Source organism: Coturnix japonica, chromosome 4, assembly GCF_054131305.1.
Source record: "Coturnix japonica strain WE chromosome 4, WE-NBRP24, whole genome shotgun sequence".
In the NCBI taxonomy this organism is placed as follows: Eukaryota; Metazoa; Chordata; class Aves; order Galliformes; family Phasianidae; genus Coturnix; species Coturnix japonica.
In genome coordinates this window covers 91,121,699-91,140,667 of record NC_140666.1, presented here as the reverse complement: position 1 = coordinate 91,140,667, position 18,969 = coordinate 91,121,699, and the positions used below count along the sequence as shown (strand labels likewise).

Here is an 18,969-nt window from a genome sequence, read left to right as displayed (position 1 = left end):
CTGCTGATTAGTCTGGGTAGAGAGAGATGCATCTTTGCATGGCCTGGCAATGCACGCCAGGAAGAGAAACAACTGTGATGAGATGTGCAGCTCCTTCTGAAGTGCTCCCGACAAGGATGGAGCGCATTTGCTGCAGCTTTCTCTGCAGATGTGCTCCTCACCTTGAAATCCTCCTGGTTTGTCCTCAGCTCCTGACCAAGGCTTGTGCTCTGTTTTGCAGGCTGATAACATGCGGAAGCCGCAGCTGGAGCGTGCGGTGTCATCTCTTAACGTTCCGGCGATTGCGGCAGCCCATGTTATTAAGAGCCACGTCGCCCAGGGGCCGGATGAGCTCTCCCTGGAGGTAAGCAGTTCCAGGCGTTCCTTGTTGTCATGCACGGGAGAGTAGTATAGGGTGTGAACGCCTTTCGAATACTCTCAAGACTCCTTCAAAATGTCTCCCTTGCTGTCAAGCTTGAGGATATTCTGCAGCAAAGAATCAGGCAGTTATTTGAGCTGTGCTTTCCTGCCAGCTGTGCTGAAGCTGGGATTGATGTTTCAGTCTCTTGCAGGTTGGAGACTTGGTGTGCATAGTTGCTATGCCACCAAAGGAGCTGAGCCCCTGGTGGAGAGGCAAGCGTGGCTTTGAGGTAGGCACACGTTTCCGACTAGAGAGCACAACTTGAGTAGAGTCAGGAATCTCAGACTGGAGCTGCTCTGCCTGCACAGGACGGCTTCTAGACGCAAGCAGTTGCCCTGTGTCGGTGTCAGAGGACCTTCCCTTTGGTGCTGAGCTTGGGCTAATGCCCACCTGTCTTTTTGTTCTTGTTCCAGGTCGGGTTTTTCCCTGGTGAGTGCGTGGAACTCATCAGCGGAAAAGTTCCCGAGTCCCTCGTCAATTCCTTGCCAAAGCCAGGTACGTGTTTTACATTTGACAATGCGGATTAATAAAATGGGGACACAGCTTGGCTTTCAGGGGTTTTGTTAATGCCCGAGATGAGCAAGCTTAGCAAGAGGACTGCATTAAGCGGAACACGCAGAGATCTGGCCCAATCTCACTGTGTTTATTTTATTCTTGGGCATGGGGAAGTCACAGAATCCTCCTTGAATGGCTTGGGATTGGAAGGGGCCTAAAGGATCCTCAGGCTCCAAGGCCCCTGCCTCAGTCTGGGTCGCCAGCCTGTGCATTTAGCTGGAGATGAGAGCAGGCTGTATGGGGCCCCTTCTGACCTGGCCTTGGGCAGTTGCAGGGATGGGGAAAACCGTTCTTGCGTGTCCTTGTTCGGAATGTTCTTCCTGTTGTTACGTGCTCGGTCGAATGTGTTATGATCGGCCTCGTCCAACCGATCCAAGCCTGAAATGAACTGGTTTCTTTGTTTTGTTGTGCAGTGCTGAAGAAACGGGGCAAGCTCAGTACCTTCCTTCGTTCCTTGGTGAAGGCCCGCCCCAGGAGAGCAACGGAGCCGGAGCCAACGAAGGAAGGGGTGTTTGGCTGTGACCTGGGGGAGCACCTTCTCCGCTCTGGCCGTGATGGTAAGGAACAACCCATTCCTGAGATCTTTCTCCGTTGGGCATCTAAAGTTGAAAGGGAGATCATATCCAGAAATTGTTTCAGCCTGAAAACGTAGGAAGGCTTCTAGCCACAGAGAGCATCCTGCATCCTTTCCCTAGCTCTTCTGGATGTGAGATTGGATTCTTCCATTCCCCAGGGAGCTGTGATGGGACTTGCAGTGTCTGTGGCTTTGCCAGAATTACTTTCTCCAGGCTGTTGATAGGTCGTGGCATTTCTGGAAAGCCAAGAACGCGTCTCTGTGCACTATCCTCACAGCTGTCTCTGCCAGCTTTCTCCTGTAAGGAGGAAGCAAGCGGTAGCCCGGCTGGGCTTAGAGGATGGGATGTGAGAAGAGCACGGCCTGAACCAGGACTTAAGTAAGAAGCTGAGCTAACCGCTGGCTCTTGTTCTGTAGTCCCCCAGGTCCTCCTGAGCTGCGCTCAATTCATTGAGGAACATGGTGTGGTGCGGGGGATATACCGCCTGTCCGGCGTGGCATCCAGGATCCAGCAACTACGGTAAGAGTGCTGCAACTGACACAGCTGTCAGTAGGGGCCTGTGCCATGCTGCAGGCGTTCAGAGGAACCTCTTCCTTTTCTTGACTGTATGTGTGTCTTTGGACTTGTTTTCCTCTTTCTCAAAGCCCTCTGCCCAATTCTGTGTCCTTCTCTGCAGCCATGAATTCGATACGGAGCAGGTTCCCGAGCTAAGCGTCCGAGAACTTCACAGCGTGAGCTCCCTGTGCAAGTTGTACTTCAGGGAGCTCCCGAACCCTCTCCTGACCGACCAACTGTATGACAAGTTCTCGGTAAGCTCAGGGCAATGTCTTGGAAATGACACATACCTGTTCCCTGGGCGTCCTGGCTAGTGGTTGCAGCAGTGCCCCAGTTCTGAGGTCTTCTTTCTGTTAGCCCCATGAGGCATGCCTTTGCCACATCCTGCCTCTCACTGATGCCACTTGTGGTGGTGCCAGGAGGTGCTTATTTAAGCTATTCACAATGCTTGTGAGAATTCCCTTTCCTTTGCTGTTCCCCAGCTATTGGTAGAATGGGGTTAATAGCAAAGTGGACTTGGAGAGGAATGCCTGCTGCGAGGAGCTGTGCTGTGCAATCAGGCAGTAAAGCCCCCAGAGCTTGCACTGCTTGACCTCAATGACACAGGCTGTGTGCCGCTGTGTTCCCCTGATGCCTCTTGGAAGGCATCGAGTCTGCCTCGGTGCTGACCACCAGCGCGCTGTCCCCATGGTTCCCAAACCTGTGGCAGCTCTCCAGCCTGACTGGTGTCTGAATCCCTTCCTGCCTTTTTCCAGGACGCTGTTTGTGCTGCCACAGAGGAGGGGCGGATGCACAGAATGCAGGAAGCCATCCAGCAGCTGCCCGCTCCTCACTACAGGTCAGTGCTGCGCTCGGTCTGCTGAGCTCAGCCCTGCTGCCTTTCAGAGGGCAATGATGCGATTCCAGGTGTTGCCTCACACCTGCAACATCATGCCTGTGCACGCTGAAGCGGCTGAAGGCTGCACTGGGTCAATGGATTGGGTCAGTTCCTTGGCACGGGGGTACGATTGGTGCAGCCAATGGCTGCGGCTGTGCTTTGCAGGGCTTGGTACTGCAGCGTGGTGCCATTGGAAACGTTTTATCTACTTCATATTCAGGGACAGTAGCAATGACAACCACTAGCATGAAGTGAGGTTTGTTTTGTGCACTGCAGCACCGCTTGCTTTTTGGTGCTGAACATCTGCCTCTCTTGTTTTCCAGGACGCTGGAATACCTGATGAGACACTTGGCGTCTCTAGCCGGGAACAGCTCCGTCACCAACATGGACGCTAAGAATTTAGCGAAAGTGTGGGCTCCAAACCTTTTAAGGTAAACTTCTTTTTCCGTTTCAACACCATGCTTACTTCTGCTCTCTCCCAACCCCAGGGGCACAATTTCTAGATGACAGTTTCTGCTCTCATGTTTAGATGGGTCTATTGTGTCCTTGAACTTCCTTGAGAATTTTGTCAGTGGCATTGCTGATGGCCCACTGCGGAAGTCTCCAGAGCCCAGTTTGACAGTTTTTCTCTGCAAAAATTCATACTTGGGGAAATGATCTTGGGGAAATGATTTGTAAGATCTGCCTTTTCTTCAGATCCCAGCAGAGCCAGTCTGCCTGCGCCAGCGGAGAAGTTGCCTGTATGGAGCTGCAGACGCAGTCGGCTGTTGTTGAGTTCATCATAAGCCACACAGACGTCATCTTCTGCTCCAAATCCACACCAGCCGTGGGAGAGGGTGAGCATCTTCCTCCATTAGCTTGATCTTGATCTGACATCTTGATCCAATCCAGGCCTTCTCTAAGACCTCTAAAAATGCTCTAACTGTCGAGGAGACAACAGGCTTCTGGGCTTAGATTAGAATATGGCACCCTGTTGCTATGTCCTTAGTGTGTCCAAACCCAAACCTTACATGGAGAAAACTGTCACTGCTGTTAAGATGTTTTGCCAGCAGGTGATGCATGATTGAAGTGTGGCAGCGAACCTTTCTGAGTTCCCTGCCCACTAGTTTTAATAGGGTTTTCGTTTGCCTATTTTGATACATTGAGCTGCTCTTAATTGTGGCTGTGTCCTTTGCCACGAGCATACCTCTAAGCACATGGTTAGTTTGAGCTCCTCGTCTTCCAGTGTCTCGGATAAGCAAGTCTGAGAGAAATGCAGAACTGGGATGGCTGTGCTGCTGCTGTCTGATCCTCCCTCTTACCTGTGGTTTTCCCTTGCAGGGCACAGTTCTCTGGCCGGGCTAAAGTCTGTGTGGGTGTCTCCTCCTGCCACGAAGCTGCTCACCGTGCAGGAGGCACAGGCTGAGAGAAACGGCCAGAGCAGCTCTCCCACTGTGACACAGAGCAGCGAGATAGAAGAGGAGGAAGCCCCCGCAGTTGTACAGGGGAACTTCCACACAGTAATTGATTTTCCATCTAAAAGGTAAAGAGGACTTCCCTTTCCAGCCCCTATCATCATTGGTCGGTTGGGTTTTATTGGTTTAATTTTTGTCCATTATATATATATGAGCCTGCCAGCTCCTGTCCTGTCCTGCTGTGGAGCCTTTGCTCACATGCTCCACATCTTGCTTGACATGGTTGAGAGAAATGTAGCCAGCAGGACTTGAGGGCGGAGCTGTAGGAATGGAAGCGTCCTCTGCTGTTTGAAACAGAGCGCGTTTCTAAGCTGTGTTTCAGCAGAAAGCAGGCAGTGCCAGGAACGGGCAACTGTTGTCAAGGGCTCGGAGCAGCTCTTCCTTCACCCTACACCACGACTGACAGCATGCTCTGTTTTCTCTCTCCAGAGCAAGTTCTCCCAGAAAGAGGATGGAGTCATCGCGCTGCGGCAGTTGGTGTTCCTGCCTCTGCCTGCAAAGACCATCACCTGTGGCCGAACACCAACTGCAGCGCAGTGCCAGGGAGCCATCAGAAGCAGAAGTCGTGGTCCTGGCAGGTAAGAGTGCAAATCCAGCTTTCAAAACACTGCTTGTGAGCAACACAGCTAGAATTCATGCTTTCAGTGGGCTTGTACCTCCTTCACGAGGAGGATCCTGCACGAGGATCACTTTCAAGACAGTGACACTGTTGTTAGAAGCCTATTTGCTTCTGCCCACCACCCATACATAGCCAAATGTCAAGAACCTCTTCCATGATTCATCTTGCGAATGTTCGACACTAACCGCTGTGCATCTACTCCTTCCTAGGTGACTCCAGCCCTCATGTACCCCGAAGACTCAGGGCATGTGACGATGATGCATCCTGTGCTTCCATCAATGGAGAACTCATGGGAAGCACAGGATGCTGCAGTTCCAATGAAAGCCTTCCATATGACAGCAGTGATCAAGAGAAGAACGTCATCGAAGTTCAAGCCCTCATTCATCCCATCCCTGCTGAAGCTGCTGACCTGAGCCTGCCAGACACCACAGGCACCAGCCTGGACCCAGTGCTTCTGCAGTGCAGCCCAGCCCAAGCACAGCCTGAATGCCCCGACAGCAGCAGCACCATACAGGCTCAGGTCAGCGACGCAGAGGAGATGACGAGCCCCTTGGAGGGGGGCATAGAATCAGGCCACCAGGCCCAGGCTCCAAGTAACAGCAGGAGCTCTGAGTCACTCCCTCCTTAACAACAGAGGATGAGTCCCATCTTAAAGCCTGGACCTCTCACGCCCTCCTTTGTCCCATTGAATAAAGACACGCTCGTGCTCAATCAACACTTTGGCTGCATTCCAAGTCTTCATTCACAGGGACTGGGAAGAGTGCAAGAAACAGCAAGGCAGCTCAGCTTGCAACGCTCTGGCTGTGGGGTGCGTGCAGCAGAGCTCTGGATGTGTTCACATTTTGCCTGACTTTGGGATGCCTGCAGTGAGAGCTCTGCTACCATTTTTTATGGCAGCAAATAGTCTCTAGCATCCTGGATACTGCTCATGAAAACTGCAAGCCTCCTGGCTGTGGCTTTGTGATGCTTTTCAGTGCTTTTTTTTATTGCTTTTTGGATGCTCTTCAACGCCGTGGCTGCTCCCTGACACTTCTGTCCTCCCACCGTGTCCATTCCTGGCTCCCACCTGTGAGCTGTCCCTGCAGATCATCTCCAGCCCTGCCATCATCGCGCTGCGGCAGGAGGAGCTCACCCTGACCAACATCAGGCAGTGCTGCCTGCCTCTCTCACTCTCTCGACCAAGTGTAACTACACTGTCGTGGAGACAAATGCTTTCTGTCACATCCTCTATCTCTGCAGACATTTACTGGTAGGCGGCTCTTGCAGAAGATTCAAGCAGCACAACCTTTTGCTCAGCTACAGCACATGAATGCTACCAAAGCAGAAACAACCCACAAGCTCTGGGTCTGTTTTTCTTACGAAGGCATGCACCGACAGCGTTTGATGGTACCCACCATCCTTGATTTCCTTCCCTGCTTCTTGTCTGATGGCACTGCTGAGCCAGGAACAAGCTGCCCAGTGTGGCAGAGAATGGTGCAGAGCTGTGCTGGAACCTCCTCCCCTTCCTCTGCTGCAGCTTGGTGTGCAACCTCACCCACTTCTCTGACAGACCTGCTGATCCCACGCATGCCATTGGGATGCTCTGGCACGGGATGTGCCTCCAACCCAAAGCTCATTCCCACCTCCCAAGGAAAAGCAAAGCAACCCAAGCATCTCCAGAAAAACTGCCCAGCAGACAGCAGGGAATGCAGACAGCTTCTGGCTGCTCCCCTGCACTCCCGTCCTAAGTAAGAGGCCCCACGAGGACTGGCTGGGAAATCAGTGCATGACACACGTGAGTGTGCACAGCATTGCACAAAGCAGTGGGGTTCCATGAGTTTGTGTGTTTGTGTGTATTTGTGCACCAATGGTGTTGCACACACATTTGTGTCCATGAGTGTACAAATCAGTGGGGTTGCTCAGGTGTGTGTAGGTCAGTGGGTATGTGTGTAAGGACGAGCCTGCACGTATATGTGCGTGCACAGGGGTGTGCAGAGTGTTGGAGCTGCGCAAGGACATTGTGGTACCGGTGTGTGTGTGCACTTTGGGAGTGAAAGGAAGGGGCTGCACATGTGTCTGTGTGTGTGCGCACAGGGCTGCACCAAGGGATGTGGTTGCATGAGTGTGTGTGAGCACACGGATAGTGCGTGGATGCGGTGGCACAATTGTGTGTTTGCACAGGGGTGTGTGAGGAGTTGGGTTGCACACAGGTGGAGACAAAGGGATGTTTTGTGGTATTTGTTGGCACATATGTGTTCCCAGGGATGGTTTGCACGTTTGTGAATGCTAAGGAGGGTACAAGATGCGTTGCGTGCATGAGGGTGTGTAGAAGGGGCAGAGCATTGCACATGTGTGCATGTGCACGTGGATAGGCGGAAGGCTGGGGTGCGGGCTGACCTCTGCTGAGGTGAGTGAGGATTCACGGTGTTGCTCATTGGTAGATTTGTTCACACTGAGTGCTAACAGGGAACTCGCACACCCTTTATGTTTCAGCTGTGCCAGCACTGTGATCCCTTACTGTGATCTCTTGCAGGAATCAAGCGTAGAGCAAAAGGGATGTTTGGGCCAGGTGACCGCAGGAAGGCTGGCTGTTTTAGATGGTGGCAGCTGATGGAAACAGGTGCTCTGGAGACAGTTCAGCTTTTAACAGAAGTCGGGGGACCTGCAGCAAGAACGACTAGGTTCTTGAATGGCTTCTAACATGCACTCTGAGTAGGTCTGTCCTGCTGTGCCATCTCTGCTTCGTTTTGATGAAAGCATTGTATACAACCGCGTGTTGGGCCTGTTTTCCTCTGGAAGGAAGAATTTTAGGTGCAGTTCTCAGTGAGAACGTCTGCTAGGATTTCTGTGTAAGTTAAATCTGAACTACCAGAAGGAGTGCTGCAGGGAAGGGCCCTGCCTCTGCCAGTAAGTTCCTTCTCAGCTCTCCACGACGGACCCCACTGTGGAGATGAGTGTAAACGAGGGCAGTTCAGAATCATCTCTTGCCAGCTTGATGTGCTGGATTTTGAGCTTGTGAAGCCTGCTGTGTCTTTCTGTGGTGTTTCCTTCTGTTCTAAAGGAGAAGGGCAGCATGGTGACTTTTCTCCTGCGGCTTGCAGCTGCACTCCTTGGCACAGCGCTTTGCTTCCAAGCAGCAGATTATTTTGCAGACTGGGGGTGTCTCAGATTCAGCCTTCTATTCCTCTAGTCTGAGAATCATTTTATTTTGAGGAGGAAAGAAAGAATGTGGTTTAATCATAATGACAGTTGAGTGTTAGCACAGTGAGGTGAAGGAGGGCCCCAGAAGCAAATTTGGTGCTGTTGAAGCACTGTGCGATGAGAAGGTGGGAGGTAACACGTGCTGGCAGATGTGGGAACTACTTTGGGATTGAGGTGTGGAGGAAAGGAAAGGCGATGACGGAGCTGATGGCAAAGAGTTTCCTGGGGAGGCTTGGTGCTTGCTTGGGGATGGATCTGATCAACTTCTTGTGTGCTGGTGTCCAGTTGGGCTTTGGAGAGCAGTCTGCATCCCAGGGTCTATCTGGTTAACTCATGCTAACGGCATGAGTTTCATGAGGGCCAAGTGTCGGGTCCTGCATTTTGGTCACAACAACCCCAGGCAACCCTACAGGCTTGGGGAGGTGTGGCTGGAAAGCTCCCAGAAGAAAAGAGACCTTGGTGTGCTGATGGACACTCGGCTGAATATGAGCCAGCAGTGTGCCCAGGTGGCCAAGAGGGCCAATGGAATCCTGGCTTGTATCAGGAATGGTGTGGTGAGCAGGACTAGGGAAGTCATCCTGCCTCTGTACTCGGCATTGGTGACTGGAATAGGCTCCCAAGGGAGGTGGTTGAATCGCCATCCCTGGTTGTATTTAAGAGCCATTTGGATGTGGTACTCAGGGATATGATTTAGTGTAGGGCTTTTAGAGTTAGGGTACTGGTTAGGCTGCGGTTGGACTTGATCATCTTCAAGGTCTTTTCCAACCTGAGTAATTCTACAATCCTATGGTAGGACCGGGGCTTGGGCCAGACCAGGGCAAATCCAGAGACAGGAGTCCAATGGATTTGAGACCTGACTTGAAGCCTGTGGGCATCACCCAGGACTTGGGGTGAGAGGATGAGGCGTAGGAACAAGAACCTCTTTGGTCCGTATTAGCTCCTGCCGTTTCCTTTTTTGTGGGGATCAATGTGGGGTATTTTTGTGTAAAGAACTGACTCATTGTGCAGCCTGTGAATGAATTCATTCTCACCTGCTGATTGGTGCTCTTCTCTAGATGGAGCTGCAGTGGAAATGGACACTTGTGGTCTGATGTCCGGCCCGCTCCCACATGCTCTGATCAGTTGAATTAGCAAGACCTGGCTCTTGGTTGGTGAGTTGGCTTTTGTTGGCTTGGAGACACGTCTTCCAGTTGCACCTCGTGTCATATCTGTTGTGTTGAGCTCTCGAGCTCCAACTGCAACTGGGAATCTAAGTATTAACACAGAAGGAGTAGCTTAGATCTATGTTTACCTTGATTGGAAATGCAGTGCCAAGGGCTGCACACTGTTGTGACTGCTCTGAGAGTATGGAAAAGGTATCTGCTGGGTGAGCGCTTTGCTGGGTGAGCATCCCCCTGCTGAAGAGCAGGCAGCTGTTGTGTTTGTAGACAGAATCATCCGTGGGGATTGGAGGCGTTTCCAGCCTTCCAGCTCTTGGCTGTTGCTGTGAGAGTAGAGCTTCCTGCCCAGAGAGAACGAGCAGCAGAAGGGATCCAATGAGAGCAGCTTTAGAAGCTTTTCAGACAAAGCAGGTGGATCAGGCTGTGGCCTGTGCCTGTGCTTTGGAGTGAAGCCAGCAGGCTTTACTTCAAGCAGAATGAGCTGTGGGTGCAGCGTCCAGCAGTGCAAGTGGCCAACAGCTGGAGACAGCATCACCTTGAGCAGCACTCTTGAGGGAAATGCTCGGTGTGAATGAAGGCCACGAAGAAGAGAGTAGCTTGTGGCTGTGTTCACAGGGTAAGGTTTTCCTTCCTGAGCTGTTACCTCTCAGGTGCTGTGTGAGTCTTCTGCAGTGTGCCTACAGCTGTGCGATGTGCTCTGCAGGAAGCGCTGATGTTGCGCTTGCAGCCCTGTCTTTCATGTCTCGTGTCCAATTACACATGTTGTTTGAAGCACCACCTTAGAGGCAGCCTTGATTTCTGCAGCCCCGAGCTTTGTGCAACGAGAGCTCTCCTGCTTCTCGCTGTGATGTGAGACTGAATGGAAGGCCCTGCAGAAGTCTGGGTAGGTGATGTCAGTTGCTGTTCCCTTCACCACCCGTGCTGGGAAAAGCAGGAAATGGGACTGGGGGACATCCCGGCAGTGGGATCCTGCCTCAGCAGAACTGAATGGCTGTTCTGATCCACGTATTTTAACCTGAGTGAATCTGACACTAACCAGAGAGGGGAGGGTGCTGTGGGAAGAAGATGTATGTACCGCAGTTTGTGGTGCAAGTTGTTCTAGGAGCAGCTTGTAACAGTGCCCAGAAGGCTTCCTTTTTGATGGGGAGAGGATTAAGTAGGTTATTTGAATGAATCTATTTCCTTTCTGTTCATCTTTCATACTACCTCTCAAAAAACTGTCTGTGGATTCTGTCATGGTTTTGTGCTGTTGCTGTCAATATTCTACATCATAACATCATGTGCAGTATGAATCATTAATTGAGGGTATAAATAGTGGAATCATGTACAAAGGAAAAGGGTTAAAGAGAAAGAAAGTTTATGTGTGGATTCTGTGAATTCTCAAGTAGTATTTCTTGCTAAAGAGAACTAGTGTGCACCCTGAGCTTTCATATGTGCAAAGGATCTTGTAATCATCTTGTGTTTCTTTTAGACCCAGAGATGGAGCAGAGTGGAACACAGACTTGGGTGAATCTTCATTCAGGAGCACGAACACGTAATGCTCATCTTAGGTGTCTGGCTGACAACAAGAGCAGAGAGGTCACAAGGTCACGTGCCCATTTTATTTTATTTTTCATTCATGATGCATAGAGGCGTTACCCAGACAAAGTGAGCATTTGTCGGCTGGACTTTCTAGAAATGACCTATGCAGTGAAAATGGGTTTGAAGCATCCCAAAGAGCCCTGCAAGAGACTGCTGAGAGTTATTCTGGCACCCTCCTTTGGAAACATCCAGTGTCTGTCTGCTCTTCAGCTGTGCCCTAACACCTCCCATTGCGCTGCCACACCAGGATAGAATTCCAAACCCACACTGAGTTCTGGAATGTTGTGGTGCCGTGTTGGAAATAGACGTGACCACTTGGTCTTGCCTCCCCGCCTTGTGGGGGGTCATGGTGGACCAGGCTGCTGGCCCTTGGTGATGTCATAAGCGTCTGGAATGAGGGGAGGAGCGGTGCGTTCTGTGCTCCTTTGTGGGTGAGCTAGTGGTCGGAGTAGTTGGTTGGTTTGTTGCTCTTGTGCCTTTAGTGCCTTTAGTGCCTTTAGTGCCTTTTTCTTCACACCATCGTGCGCAGCATCTTGTAGGTAAGCTGAGCCAACGTGGGATGGACGGGTGGGCAGTGAGGTGTTGAGAACTGCTGGCTGTCGGAGCTCACAGCACCATATTACTTACTCTTGACCATCAGACGTAATTTTCCCCCGGTACACACGTTCCAAAGGGGCTATCCGTAAAGGTGGCACCCGTTCGGTGCTTCTTCTGTCGTCGTCTTTACTCAGTTGTGGAAGCATCGTAAAGTTGCTGGGAGGACAGGCATCACGTAGCCTGAGACTCAGCATGTCTTGCAGCAAGGGGATGGGACGGTTGTGCTGTGTGTGTTATTCCATGGCTGTCTTAGCCCTGCTCGCTGACCTGCTCTTTCTCTCTCCTCTCTTCACCATCCGCCCACTGCCTCGGTGCAGCTTTTGCTCTCATTACATCTGAGCAAAGCGACAAGGAACTGCTGCAGGTAGCTTGAGGTGATCTCACTGCCAGGTACATGCCATGTTTTGTCCCCCTTCATGGTTTTGCCGCAGGGCATGCGAGGGTAGTTCTGAAGAAGTGTCCCCATACTGTGCTGTGTGAACAGAGAAAACAGAAGTGTTTCTGCTCTGTTCCAGCTCTTCACACTTGCTGTGATGGGTGTCGCGTGCAGTGGGATCAGCCGCGAGCCTGAGGTGGCGGCGACGGAGGTACAGTATGAAGCTCTGGCTGGTCTTTGTTCCCTGTGTTGAGCCAGCAGAGGGAGCTGCAGATGTACTCTCCTGCAGGAAAGAATGGGCCAAAAAGGGCCTGGCCACCTGTCTGCACCAGTGCCACTGCTGATTAGTCTGGGTAGAGAGAGATGCATCTTTGCATGGCCTGGCAATGCACGCCAGGAAGAGAAACAACTGTGATGAGATGTGCAGCTCCTTCTGAAGTGCTCCCGACAAGGATGGAGCGCATTTGCTGCAGCTTTCTCTGCAGATGTGCTCCTCACCTTGAAATCCTCCTGGTTTGTCCTCAGCTCCTGACCAAGGCTTGTGCTCTGTTTTGCAGGCTGATAACATGCGGAAGCCGCAGCTGGAGCGTGCGGTGTCATCTCTTAACGTTCCGGCGATTGCGGCAGCCCATGTTATTAAGAGCCACGTCGCCCAGGGGCCGGATGAGCTCTCCCTGGAGGTAAGCAGTTCCAGGCGTTCCTTGTTGTCATGCACGGGAGAGTAGTATAGGGTGTGAACGCCTTTCGAATACTCTCAAGACTCCTTCAAAATGTCTCCCTTGCTGTCAAGCTTGAGGATATTCTGCAGCAAAGAATCAGGCAGTTATTTGAGCTGTGCTTTCCTGCCAGCTGTGCTGAAGCTGGGATTGATGTTTCAGTCTCTTGCAGGTTGGAGACTTGGTGTGCATAGTTGCTATGCCACCAAAGGAGCTGAGCCCCTGGTGGAGAGGCAAGCGTGGCTTTGAGGTAGGCACACGTTTCCGACTAGAGAGCACAACTTGAGTAGAGTCAGGAATCTCAGACTGGAGCTGCTCTGCCTGCACAGGACGGCTTCTAGACGCAAGCAGTTGCCCTGTGTCGGTGTCAGAGGACCTTCCCTTTGGTGCTGAGCTTGGGCTAATGCCCACCTGTCTTTTTGTTCTTGTTCCAGGTCGGGTTTTTCCCTGGTGAGTGCGTGGAACTCATCAGCGGAAAAGTTCCCGAGTCCCTCGTCAATTCCTTGCCAAAGCCAGGTACGTGTTTTACATTTGACAATGCGGATTAATAAAATGGGGACACAGCTTGGCTTTCAGGGGTTTTGTTAATGCCCGAGATGAGCAAGCTTAGCAAGAGGACTGCATTAAGCGGAACACGCAGAGATCTGGCCCAATCTCACTGTGTTTATTTTATTCTTGGGCATGGGGAAGTCACAGAATCCTCCTTGAATGGCTTGGGATTGGAAGGGGCCTAAAGGATCCTCAGGCTCCAAGGCCCCTGCCTCAGTCTGGGTCGCCAGCCTGTGCATTTAGCTGGAGATGAGAGCAGGCTGTATGGGGCCCCTTCTGACCTGGCCTTGGGCAGTTGCAGGGATGGGGAAAACCGTTCTTGCGTGTCCTTGTTCGGAATGTTCTTCCTGTTGTTACGTGCTCGGTCGAATGTGTTATGATCGGCCTCGTCCAACCGATCCAAGCCTGAAATGAACTGGTTTCTTTGTTTTGTTGTGCAGTGCTGAAGAAACGGGGCAAGCTCAGTACCTTCCTTCGTTCCTTGGTGAAGGCCCGCCCCAGGAGAGCAACGGAGCCGGAGCCAACGAAGGAAGGGGTGTTTGGCTGTGACCTGGGGGAGCACCTTCTCCGCTCTGGCCGTGATGGTAAGGAACAACCCATTCCTGAGATCTTTCTCCGTTGGGCATCTAAAGTTGAAAGGGAGATCATATCCAGAAATTGTTTCAGCCTGAAAACGTAGGAAGGCTTCTAGCCACAGAGAGCATCCTGCATCCTTTCCCTAGCTCTTCTGGATGTGAGATTGGATTCTTCCATTCCCCAGGGAGCTGTGATGGGACTTGCAGTGTCTGTGGCTTTGCCAGAATTACTTTCTCCAGGCTGTTGATAGGTCGTGGCATTTCTGGAAAGCCAAGAACGCGTCTCTGTGCACTATCCTCACAGCTGTCTCTGCCAGCTTTCTCCTGTAAGGAGGAAGCAAGCGGTAGCCCGGCTGGGCTTAGAGGATGGGATGTGAGAAGAGCACGGCCTGAACCAGGACTTAAGTAAGAAGCTGAGCTAACCGCTGGCTCTTGTTCTGTAGTCCCCCAGGTCCTCCTGAGCTGCGCTCAATTCATTGAGGAACATGGTGTGGTGCGGGGGATATACCGCCTGTCCGGCGTGGCATCCAGGATCCAGCAACTACGGTAAGAGTGCTGCAACTGACACAGCTGTCAGTAGGGGCCCGTGCCATGCTGCAGGCGTTCAGAGGAACCTCTTCCTTTTCTTGACTGTATGTGTGTCTTTGGACTTGTTTTCCTCTTTCTCAAAGCCCTCTGCCCAATTCTGTGTCCTTCTCTGCAGCCATGAATTCGATACGGAGCAGGTTCCCGAGCTAAGCGTCCGAGAACTTCACAGCGTGAGCTCCCTGTGCAAGTTGTACTTCAGGGAGCTCCCGAACCCTCTCCTGACCGACCAACTGTATGACAAGTTCTCGGTAAGCTCAGGGCAATGTCTTGGAAATGACACATACCTGTTCCCTGGGCGTCCTGGCTAGTGGTTGCAGCAGTGCCCCAGTTCTGAGGTCTTCTTTCTGTTAGCCCCATGAGGCATGCCTTTGCCACATCCTGCCTCTCACTGATGCCACTTGTGGTGGTGCCAGGAGGTGCTTATTTAAGCTATTCACAATGCTTGTGAGAATTCCCTTTCCTTTGCTGTTCCCCAGCTATTGGTAGAATGGGGTTAATAGCAAAGTGGACTTGGAGAGGAATGCCTGCTGCGAGGAGCTGTGCTGTGCAATCAGGCAGTAAAGCCCCCAGAGCTTGCACTGCTTGACCTCAATGACACAGGCTGTGTGCCGCTGTGTTCCCCTGATGCCTCTTGGAAGGCATCGAGTCTGCCTCGGTGCTGACCACCAGCGCGCTGTCCCCATGGTTCCCAAACCTGTGGCAGCTCTCCAGCCTGACTGGTGTCTGAATCCCTTCCTGCCTTTTTCCAGGACGCTGTTTGTGCTGCCACAGAGGAGGAGCGGATGCACAGAATGCAGGAAGCCATCCAGCAGCTGCCCGCTCCTCACTACAGGTCAGTGCTGCGCTCGGTCTGCTGAGCTCAGCCCTGCTGCCTTTCAGAGGGCAATGATGCGATTCCAGGTGTTGCCTCACACCTGCAACATCATGCCTGTGCACGCTGAAGCGGCTGAAGGCTGCACTGGGTCAATGGATTGGGTCAGTTCCTTGGCACGGGGGTACGATTGGTGCAGCCAATGGCTGCGGCTGTGCTTTGCAGGGCTTGGTACTGCAGCGTGGTGCCATTGGAAACGTTTTATCTACTTCATATTCAGGGACAGTAGCAATGACAACCACTAGCATGAAGTGAGGTTTGTTTTGTGCACTGCAGCACCGCTTGCTTTTTGGTGCTGAACATCTGCCTCTCTTGTTTTCCAGGACGCTGGAATACCTGATGAGACACTTGGCGTCTCTAGCCGGGAACAGCTCCGTCACCAACATGGACGCTAAGAATTTAGCGATAGTGTGGGCTCCAAACCTTTTAAGGTAAACTTCTTTTTCCGTTTCAACACCATGCTTACTTCTGCTCTCTCCCAACCCCAGGGGCACAATTTCTAGATGACAGTTTCTGCTCTCATGTTTAGATGGGTCTATTGTGTCCTTGAACTTCCTTGAGAATTTTGTCAGTGGCATTGCTGATGGCCCACTGCGGAAGTCTCCAGAGCCCAGTTTGACAGTTTTTCTCTGCAAAAATTCATACTTGGGGAAATGATCTTGGGGAAATGATTTGTAAGATCTGCCTTTTCTTCAGATCCCAGCAGAGCCAGTCTGCCTGCGCCAGCGGAGAAGTTGCCTGTATGGAGCTGCAGACGCAGTCGGCTGTTGTTGAGTTCATCATAAGCCACACAGACGTCATCTTCTGCTCCAAATCCACACCAGCCGTGGGAGAGGGTGAGCATCTTCCTCCATTAGCTTGATCTTGATCTGACATCTTGATCCAATCCAGGCCTTCTCTAAGACCTCTGAAAATGCTCTAACTGTCGAGGAGACAACAGGCTTCTGGGCTTAGATTAGAATATGGCACCCTGTTGCTATGTCCTTAGTGTGTCCAAACCCAAACCTTACATGGAGAAAACTGTCACTGCTGTTAAGATGTTTTGCCAGCAGGTGATGCATGATTGAAGTGTGGCAGCGAACCTTTCTGAGTTCCCTGCCCACTAGTTTTAATAGGGTTTTCGTTTGCCTATTTTGATACATTGAGCTGCTCTTAATTGTGGCTGTGTCCTTTGCCACGAGCATACCTCTAAGCACATGGTTAGTTTGAGCTCCTCGTCTTCCAGTGTCTCGGATAAGCAAGTCTGAGAGAAATGCAGAACTGGGATGGCTGTGCTGCTGCTGTCTGATCCTCCCTCTTACCTGTGGTTTTCCCTTGCAGGGCACAGTTCTCTGGCCGGGCTAAAGTCTGTGTGGGTGTCTCCTCCTGCCACGAAGCTGCTCACCGTGCAGGAGGCACAGGCTGAGAGAAACGGCCAGAGCAGCTCTCCCACTGTGACACAGAGCAGCGAGATAGAAGAGGAGGAAGCCCCCGCAGTTGTACAGGGGAACTTCCACACAGTAATTGATTTTCCATCTAAAAGGTAAAGAGGACTTCCCTTTCCAGCCCCTATCATCATTGGTCGGTTGGGTTTTATTGGTTTAATTTTTGTCCATTATATATATATGAGCCTGCCAGCTCCTGTCCTGTCCTGCTGTGGAGCCTTTGCTCACATGCTCCACATCTTGCTTGACATGGTTGAGAGAAATGTAGCCAGCAGGACTTGAGGGCGGAGCTGTAGGAATGGAAGCGTCCTCTGCTGTTTGAAACAGAGCGCGTTTCTAAGCTGTGTTTCAGCAGAAAGCAGGCAGTGCCAGGAACGGGCAACTGTTGTCAAGGGCTCGGAGCAGCTCTTCCTTCACCCTACACCACGACTGACAGCATGCTCTGTTTTCTCTCTCCAGAGCAAGTTCTCCCAGAAAGAGGATGGAGTCATCGCGCTGCGGCAGTTGGTGTTCCTGCCTCTGCCTGCAAAGACCATCACCTGTGGCCGAACACCAACTGCAGCGCAGTGCCAGGGAGCCATCAGAAGCAGAAGTCGTGGTCCTGGCAGGTAAGAGTGCAAATCCAGCTTTCAAAACACTGCTTGTGAGCAACACAGCTAGAATTCATGCTTTCAGTGGGCTTGTACCTCCTTCACGAGGAGGATCCTGCACGAGGATCACTTTCAAGACAGTGACACTGTTGTTAGAAGCCTATTTGCTTCTGCCCACCACCCATACATAGCCAAATGTCAAGAACCTCTTCCATGATTCATCTTGCGAATGTTCGACACTAACCGCTGTGCATCTACTCCTTCCTAGGTGACTCCAGCCCTCATGTACCCCGAAGACTCAGGGCATGTGACGATGATGCATCCTGTGCTTCCATCAATGGAGAACTCATGGGAAGCACAGGATGCTGCAGTTCCAATGAAAGCCTTCCATATGACAGCAGTGATCAAGAGAAGAACGTCATCGAAGTTCAAGCCCTCATTCATCCCATCCCTGCTGAAGCTGCTGACCTGAGCCTGCCAGACACCACAGGCACCAGCCTGGACCCAGTGCTTCTGCAGTGCAGCCCAGCCCAAGCACAGCCTGAATGCCCCGACAGCAGCAGCACCATACAGGCTCAGGTCAGCGACGCAGAGGAGATGACGAGCCCCTTGGAGGGGGGCATAGAATCAGGCCACCAGGCCCAGGCTCCAAGTAACAGCAGGAGCTCTGAGTCACTCCCTCCTTAACAACAGAGGATGAGTCCCATCTTAAAGCCTGGACCTCTCACGCCCTCCTTTGTCCCATTGAATAAAGACACGCTCGTGCTCAATCAACACTTTGGCTGCATTCCAAGTCTTCATTCACAGGGACTGGGAAGAGTGCAAGAAACAGCAAGGCAGCTCAGCTTGCAACGCTCTGGCTGTGGGGTGCGTGCAGCAGAGCTCTGGATGTGTTCACATTTTGCCTGACTTTGGGATGCCTGCAGTGAGAGCTCTGCTACCATTTTTTATGGCAGCAAATAGTCTCTAGCATCCTGGATACTGCTCATGAAAACTGCAAGCCTCCTGGCTGTGGCTTTGTGATGCTTTTCAGTGCTTTTTTTTATTGCTTTTTGGATGCTCTTCAACGCCGTGGCTGCTCCCTGACACCTCTGTCCTCCCACCGTGTCCATTCCTGGCTCCCACCTGTGAGCTGTCCCTGCAGATCATCTCCAGCCCTGCCATCATCGCGCTGCGGCAGGAGGAGCTCACCCTGACCAACATCAGGCAGTGCTGCCTGCCTCTCTCACTCTCTCGACCAAGTGTAACTACACTGTCGTGGAGACAAATGCTTTCTGTCACATCCTCTATCTCTGCAGACATTTACTGGTAGGCGGCTCTTGCAGAAGATTCAAGCAGCACAACCTTTTGCTCAGCTACAGCACATGAATGCTACCAAAGCAGAAACAACCCACAAGCTCTGGGTCTGTTTTTCTTACGAAGGCATGCACCGACAGCGTTTGATGGTACCCACCATCCTTGATTTCCTTCCCTGCTTCTTGTCTGATGGCACTGCTGAGCCAGGAACAAGCTGCCCAGTGTGGCAGAGAATGGTGCAGAGCTGTGCTGGAACCTCCTCCCCTTCCTCTGCTGCAGCTTGGTGTGCAACCTCACCCACTTCTCTGACAGACCTGCTGATCCCACGCATGCCATTGGGATGCTCTGGCACGGGATGTGCCTCCAACCCAAAGCTCATTCCCACCTCCCAAGGAAAAGCAAAGCAACCCAAGCATCTCCAGAAAAACTGC

General features: G+C 51.9%; 3 protein-coding genes and 1 long non-coding RNA gene across 4 annotated transcripts; all 4 read left to right on the top strand.

The window, feature by feature from the left end:
* The first annotated feature begins 975 nt into the window (after positions 1-975).
* LOC146761218 (rho GTPase-activating protein 32-like) lies at positions 976-5,745 on the top strand. The gene is made up of 10 exons (XM_085547758.1): positions 976-1,039; positions 1,369-1,473; positions 1,947-2,049; positions 2,207-2,261; positions 2,971-3,086; positions 3,286-3,393; positions 3,659-3,702; positions 4,283-4,484; positions 4,846-4,994; positions 5,245-5,745. The coding sequence occupies exons 1-10, from the start codon at positions 976-978 to the stop codon at positions 5,661-5,663; spliced, it is 1,365 nt and encodes a 454-aa protein (XP_085403884.1). The 3' UTR covers positions 5,664-5,745.
* Positions 5,746-6,729: 984 nt separating this feature from the next.
* Positions 6,730-7,648, top strand: LOC146761217 (uncharacterized). The gene is made up of 2 exons (XR_014945587.1): positions 6,730-6,809; positions 7,548-7,648. It is a non-coding gene; the product is annotated as an uncharacterized LOC146761217 (long non-coding RNA).
* Positions 7,649-13,073: 5,425 nt separating this feature from the next.
* On the top strand, positions 13,074-15,735 carry LOC146761216 (rho GTPase-activating protein 32-like; the record flags this gene model as incomplete). Its single annotated transcript, XM_085547757.1, has 7 exons — positions 13,074-13,161; positions 13,635-13,778; positions 14,213-14,315; positions 14,473-14,605; positions 15,107-15,189; positions 15,552-15,659; positions 15,717-15,735. Coding segments are annotated over 7 exons (678 nt in total), but the record flags the coding sequence as incomplete, so codon positions are not given.
* On the top strand, positions 15,399-18,011 carry LOC146761215 (rho GTPase-activating protein 32-like). Its single transcript, XM_085545948.1, has 3 exons — positions 15,399-16,750; positions 17,112-17,260; positions 17,511-18,011. Exons 1-3 carry the CDS (start codon positions 16,494-16,496, stop codon positions 17,927-17,929), a joined length of 825 nt encoding a protein of 274 aa, XP_085402074.1. The 5' UTR covers positions 15,399-16,493; the 3' UTR covers positions 17,930-18,011.
* The last annotated feature ends 958 nt before the right edge of the window (positions 18,012-18,969 follow it).

Coding starts and splice junctions, on each gene's coding strand:
- LOC146761215 (XM_085545948.1), top strand. CDS start 16,494: ATGGCTGTGCTGCTGCTGTCTGATCCTCCCTCTTACCTGTGGTTTTCC. Junction 16,751..17,111: donor ATTGATTTTCCATCTAAAAG/GTAAAGAGGACT, acceptor TTCTCTCTCCAG/AGCAAGTTCTCCCAGAAAGA. Junction 17,261..17,510: donor AGAAGTCGTGGTCCTGGCAG/GTAAGAGTGCAA, acceptor ACTCCTTCCTAG/GTGACTCCAGCCCTCATGTA.
- LOC146761218 (XM_085547758.1), top strand. CDS start 976: ATGAGCAAGCTTAGCAAGAGGACTGCATTAAGCGGAACACGCAGAGAT. Junction 1,040..1,368: donor AGATCTGGCCCAATCTCACT/GTGTTTATTTTA, acceptor TTTGTTGTGCAG/TGCTGAAGAAACGGGGCAAG. Junction 4,485..4,845: donor ATTGATTTTCCATCTAAAAG/GTAAAGAGGACT, acceptor TTCTCTCTCCAG/AGCAAGTTCTCCCAGAAAGA.